The following is a 6,441-nucleotide window of genomic DNA, read 5'->3' on the forward strand; positions in this document are numbered from 1 at the left end:
ACTGTGCAATTTACATTACACTTTGTGGACACAAACATTCCTCAGGTTTGATATGCCACATAAAATAGAACATTGACACAACCTCTAAGACAGTACAGCTATACTTACACCCCATGGATCTTTACTAAAAGAAGTCCAGGAATAACTGAATATTGTAAGCAATATTAATTTTATTAATATTGTTTACTTGTGTGTGTATGTGTGTGTGTGCTCTGTGTATGTGTGTGTGTGTGCTCTGTGTATGTGTGTGTGTGTGCTCTGTGTATGTGTGTGTGTGTGCTCTGTGTATGTGTGTGCATGTGTGTGTCCTCTATGTATGTGTGTGCATGTGTGTATGCTCTGTGTATGTGTGTGCATGTGTGTGTGTGTGCTCTGTGTATGTGTGTGTGTGTGTGCTCTGTGTATGTGTGTGCATGTGTGTGTGCTCTGTGTATGTGTGTGCGTGTGCTCTGTGTATGTGTGTGCATGTGTGTGTGCTCTGTGTATGTGTGTGCATGTGTGTATGCTCTCTCTGTATGTGTGTGTGCTCTGTGTATGTGTGTGTGTGTGCTCTGTGTATGTGTGTGTGTGCTCTGTGTATGTGTGTGCATATGTGTGTGCTCTGTGTATGTATGTGCATGTGTGTGTGTCCTCTATGTATGTATGTGTGTGCATGCTCTGTGTGTGTGTGTGTGTGCATGTGTGTGTCCTCTATGTATGTGTGTGCATGTGTGTATGCTCTGTGTATGTGTGTGCATGTGTGTGTGTGTGCTCTGTGTATGTGTGTGCGTGTGCTCTGTGTATGTGTGTGCATGTGTGTGTGCTCTGTGTATGTGTGTGCATGTGTGTATGCTCTCTGTGTATGTGTGTGTGCTCTGTGTATGTGTGTGTGTGTGCTCTGTGTATGTGTGTGTGTGTGCTCTGTGTATGTGTGTGTGTGCTCTGTGTATGTGTGTGTGTGCTCTGTGTATGTGTGTGCATATGTGTGTGCTCTGTGTATGTGTGTGCATGTGTGTATGCTCTCTGTGTATGTGTGTGTGCTCTGTGAATGTGTGTGTGTGTGTGCTCTGTGTATGTGTGTGTGTGTGCTCTGTGTATGTGTGTGTGTGCTCTGTGTATGTGTGTGCATATGTGTGTGCTCTGTGTATGTGTGTGCATGTGTGTATGCTCTCTGTATGTGTGTGTGTGTGCTCTGTGTATGTGTGTGTGTGTGCTCTGTGTATGTGTGTGTGTGCTCTGTGTATGTGTGGGCATATGTGTGTGCTCTGTGTATGTGTGTGCATGTGTGTGTGTCCTCTATGTATGTATGTGTGTGCGTGTGCTCTGTGTATGTGTGTGCATGTGTGTGTGCTCTGTGTATGTGTGTGCATGTGTGTATGCTCTCTGTGTATGTGTGTGTGCTCTGTGTATGTGTGTGTGTGTGCTCTGTGTATGTGTGTGTGTGTGCTCTGTGTATGTGTGTGTGTGCTCTGTGTATGTGTGGGCATATGTGTGTGCTCTGTGTATGTGTGTGCATGTGTGTGTGTCCTCTATGTATGTATGTGTGTGCATGCTCTGTGTGTGTGTGTGTGCTTTGTGTATGTGTGTGCATATGTGTGTGCTTTGTGTATGTGTGTGCGTGTGTGTATGCTCTCTGTGTATGTGTGCGCATGTGTGTGTGTCCTCTATGTATGTGTGTGTGTGTGCATGTGTGTGCTCTGTGTATGTGTGTGCGTGTGTGTATGCTCTCTGTGTATGTGTGCGCATGTGTGTGTGTCCTCTATGTATGTGTGTGTGTGCATGTGTGTGCTCTGTGTATGTGTGTGCGTGTGTGTATGCTCTCTGTGTATGTGTGCGCATGTGTGTGTGTCCTCTATGTATGTGTGTGTGTGCATGTGTGTGCTCTGTGTATGTGTGTGCGTGTGTGTATGCTCTCTGTGTATGTGTGCGCATGTGTGTGTGTCCTCTATGTATGTGTGTGTGTGCATGTGTGTGCTCTGTGTGTGTGTGCTTTGTGTATGTGTGTGCATATGTGTGTGCTCTGTGTATGTGTATGCTCTCTGTGTATGTGTGCACATGTATGTGTCCTCTATGTATGTGTGTGTGTGTGCTCTGTGTGTGCATGCGTGTGCTCTGTGTATGTGTGCGCATGTGTGTGTGTGTGCTCTGTGTATGTATGTGCATGTGCTCTGTGTATGTATGTGCATGTGTGCGTGTGCTCTGTGTATGTGTGTGTGTGCTCTGTGTATGTGTGTGCATGTGTGTGTGTGCCCTGTGTATGTGTGTGTGTGCTCTCTGTATGTGTGTGTGTGCTCTGTGTATGTGAGTGCATTTGTGCGTGTGCTCTGTGTATGTGTGTGTGCTCTGTGTATGTGTGTGCATGCTCTGTGTGTGTGTGTGCTCAGTGTATGTGTGTGCTCTGTATATGTGTGTACATGTGTGTGTGTGTGCTCTGTGTATGTGTGCACATGTGTGTGTGTGTCATTTGTGTATGTGTGTGTGTGCTCTGTGTATGTGTGTGCTCTGTGTATGTGTGTGCATGTGTGTGTGTGCTCTGTGTATGTGTGTGCATGTGTGTGTGCGCTCTGTGTATGTGTGTGCATGTGTATGTGTGCTCTGTCTATGTGTGTATATGTGTGTGTGTGCTCTGTGTATGTGTGCGCATGTGTGTGTGTGTGTGCTATGTGTGTGTGTGTGCATGTGTGTGTGCTCTGTGTATGTGTGCGCATGTGTGTGTGCGTGTGCTATGTGTGTGTGTGCGCATGTGTGTGTGCTTTGTGTATGTGTGTGCTCTGTGTATGTGTGCGCATGTGTGTGTGCTCTCTGTGTATGTGTGCGCGTGTGTGCTCTGTGTATGTGTGCGCATGTGTGTGTGTGCTCTGTGTATGTGTGCGCATGTGTTTGCTCTGTGTATGTGTGTGTGTGCTCTGTGTATGTGTGTGCATGTGTGTGTGTGTGTGCCCTGTGTATGTGTGCGTGTGCTCTCTGCATGTGTGTGTGTGCTCTGTGTATGTGTGTGCATTTGTGCGTGTGCTCTGTGTATGTGTGTGTGCTCAGTGTATGTGTGTGCTCTGTATATGTGTGTACATGTGTGTGTGTGTGTGTGTGTGTGTGTGTGTGCTCTGTGTATGTGTGCGCATGTGTGTGTGTCATTTGTGTATGTGTGTGTGTGCTCTGTGTATGTGTGTGCTCTGTGTATGTGTGTGCATGTGTGTGTGTGTGCTCTGTGTATGTGTGTGCATGTGTGTGTGTGCTCTGTGTATGTGTGTGCATGTGTATGTGTGCTCTGTCTATGTGTGTATATGTGTGTGTGTGCTCTGTGTATGTGTGCGCATGTGTGTGTGTGCTATGTGTGTGTGTGCACATGTGTGTGTGCTCTGTGTATGTGTGCGCATGTGTGTGTACGTGTGCTATGTGTGTGTGTGCGCATGTATGTGTGCTTTGTGTATGTGTGTGCTCTGTATATGTGTGCGCATGTGTGTGTGCTCTCTGTGTATGTGTGCGCGTGTGTGTGCTCTGTGTGTGTGTGCTCTGTGTATGTGTGCGCATGTGTGTGTGTGCTCTGTGTATGTGTGCGCATGTGTGTGTGTGTGCTCTGTGTATGTGTGCGCATCTGTGTGTGTGCTCTGTGTATGTGTGCACATGTGTGTCTGCTGTGTGCATGTGTGTGTGTGCTCTGTGTATGTGTGCGCGTGTGTGCTCTGTGTATGTGTGCGCATGTGTGTGTGTGTGCTCTGTGTATGTGTGCGCATCTGTGTGTGTGCTCTGTGTATGTGTGCACATGTGTGTCTGCTGTGTGCATGTGTGTGTGTGCTCTCTCTGTGTGTGTGCATGTGTGTGTGTACTCTGTGTATGTGTTTGCGCATGTATGTGTGTGCTCTGTGTATGTGTGTGCATTTGTGTGTGTGCTCTGTGTATGTGTGCGCATCTGTGTGTGTGCTCTGTGTATGTGTGCACATGTGTGTCTGCTGTGTGCATTTGTGTGTGTGCTCTGTGTATGTGTGTGCATTTGTGTGTGTGCTCTGTGTATGTGTGTGCATGTGTGTGTGCTGTGTGCATGTGTTTGTGTGCTCTGTGTATGTGTTTGCGCATGTGTGTGTGTGCTCTGTGTATGTGTTTGCGCATGTGTGTGTGTGCTCTGTGTATGTGTGTGCATTTGTGTGTGTGCTCTGTGTATGTGTGCGCATCTGTGTGTGTGCTCTGTGTATGTGTGCACATGTGTGTCTGCTGTGTGCATTTGTGTGTGTGCTCTGTGTATGTGTGTGCATTTGTGTGTGTGCTCTGTGTATGTGTGTGCATGTGTGTGTGCTGTGTGCATGTGTTTGTGTGCTCTGTGTATGTGTTTGCGCATGTGTGTGCTCTGTGTATGTGTTTGCGCATGTGTGTGTGTGCTCTGTGTATGTGTTTGCGCATGTGTGTGTGTGCTCTGTGTATGTGTTTGCGCATGTGTGTGTGTGCTCTGTGTATGTGTTTGCACATGTGTGTGTGTGCTCTGTGTATGTATTTGCACATGTGTGTGTGTGTGCTCTGTGTATGTGTGCGCATGTGTGTGTGTGTGCTCTGTGTATGTGTGCGCATGTGTGTGTGTGTGCATGTATGTGTGCGCGTGCTCTGTGTATGTGTTTGCGCATGTGTGTATGTGCTCTGTGTATGTGTGTGCGTGTCTATACATTAAGGGAAAATAATAAAAATAAATGTTCACCAAATCTTTAAGTGTGAATTGTGGGTCATTTGTACCCTAATAATCAAATGGTTATAACTATACCTGTTTGGTGCCACTCTGAATGTGAATTAAACCAATTAAATGTAAAGTAAACATCTAATTCTTAAATTTCTGATGGAATGATGTGAATATGTAGTTTATGATGCCAGGGATACAACCATGTGTGTTTATTACAATAATATACACAATACATTTTTTATTGAACTTTTGGGACATAGCTACACTGCAAACTAGAATCATGAGCGTTTCTACAACATGCCTCACATCCGTATCTTCAAAAATTAGAAGATAAATCATTATCAGTTATGATAAAGGGGAAAAAGCCATGAAAGGAATTGCTGGAAGAAAACTGTGAAAGGTTTGCGATTATCACAAGTGAAATCCTGTCTGAGCTAATTAGTTTAGCAGTAAAAAGGCTTTAGTCTGCATGACCAACGCAAGCCACGATCTGGAGTCTGTACAGATATCTGTGTTAATTGAATTCTTTAAGTGGTAATAAAATAATGCCAATCCCGGTTCAATAAAGATCTCTCCTTGATTTGTAGGCAGCTGAAATAGCAAAGGGACATGAGGACGACTCAAAAGCCGAATCCGAGAAGGCTGAGTAAGTTTTCTTCTATTTGTGAATATTAAATAGATGAAAAAAATATTAGCTTTAAATGCTGAGCACAGATGATAAGAAATAAATCTGCATAGACAAGTGTAAGTAGAAATGGCTTAAACTGTTGACCTATGTTGATAAAATAAACAACTTCGGATCTTTGCCAGGTTTGTGATATTTGTGTATACACAATGCAACATGAATATCAAACCTACTGGCACTATACGTTTCTGCAGTATTTAAATGCAAGATTATGTTCCGAGAAACACTCCCAGGAAATAATGTTTAATATTCTCAATGACAATCTTTATTGAAATCAAATCAATCACTGTACCTGCAAATAAAAGGGACCTCTGCTAAATAGATACTGTATGTAAGGACATTGGAACACTTAAAGGGACATGAAACCCAAATGTTTTCTTTCATGATTTAGAAAGATCATGCAATTTTAAACAACTTTCTAATTTACTTATGTTGTCTAATTTGCTTCATTCTCTTGATATCCTTTGCTGAAAAGCATATCTAGATAGGCTCAGTAGCTGCTGATTGGTGGCTTCACATAGATGCCTCATGTGATTGGCTCACTCATGTGCACTGCTATTTCTTCAACAAAGGATATCTAAAGAATGAAGCAAATTAGATAATAGAAATAAATTGGAATGTTGTTTAAAGTTGCATTCTCTTTCTGAATCATGAAAGAAAAATTTGGGGTTTAATGTCCCTTTAAGTCTCAAATATTCCTTTAAAGGGACACTGAACCCAAATTTTTTTCTTTTGTGATTCAGATAGAGCATGAAATATTAAGCAACTTTCTAATTTACTCCTATTATCAAATGTTCTTTATTCTCTTGGTATCTTTATTTGAAATGCAAGAATGTAAGTTTAGATGCCGGCCCATTTTTGGTGAACAACCTAGGTTGTCCTTGCTGATTGGTGGATACATTTATCCACCAATCAAAAACTGCTGTCCAGTGTTCTGAACCAAGAAAAAAAGCTTAGATGCCTTTTTCATATAAAGATAGCAAGAGAACGAAGAAACGTTGATAATAGGAGTAAATTAGAAAGTTGTTTAAAATTGCATGCTCTATCTGAATCACGAAAGAAAAAAGTTCAGTGTCCCTTTAAGGCTGTTGCTAATTTCTAGACCCATCAGACTGAG

The 6,441-nt window shown here is 43.4% G+C and overlaps 1 protein-coding gene across 11 annotated transcripts in view; it reads left to right on the forward strand.

Moving 5' to 3' along the window:
- RYR3 (ryanodine receptor 3) overlaps positions 1-6,441 on the forward strand; it is a 1,083,635-nt gene that overhangs the window by 1,030,037 nt on the left and 47,157 nt on the right. For all 11 annotated transcript variants that reach the window (XM_053697970.1, XM_053697969.1, XM_053697973.1 and 8 more), the window contains one exon: positions 5,227-5,285. In XM_053697970.1, coding sequence (XP_053553945.1) covers positions 5,227-5,285 — 59 coding nt within the window. The remainder of the gene's footprint in view (positions 1-5,226; positions 5,286-6,441) is intronic.

This window comes from Bombina bombina, chromosome 1 (genome assembly GCF_027579735.1).
Source record: "Bombina bombina isolate aBomBom1 chromosome 1, aBomBom1.pri, whole genome shotgun sequence".
Lineage (NCBI taxonomy): Eukaryota > Metazoa > Chordata > Amphibia > Anura > Bombinatoridae > Bombina > Bombina bombina.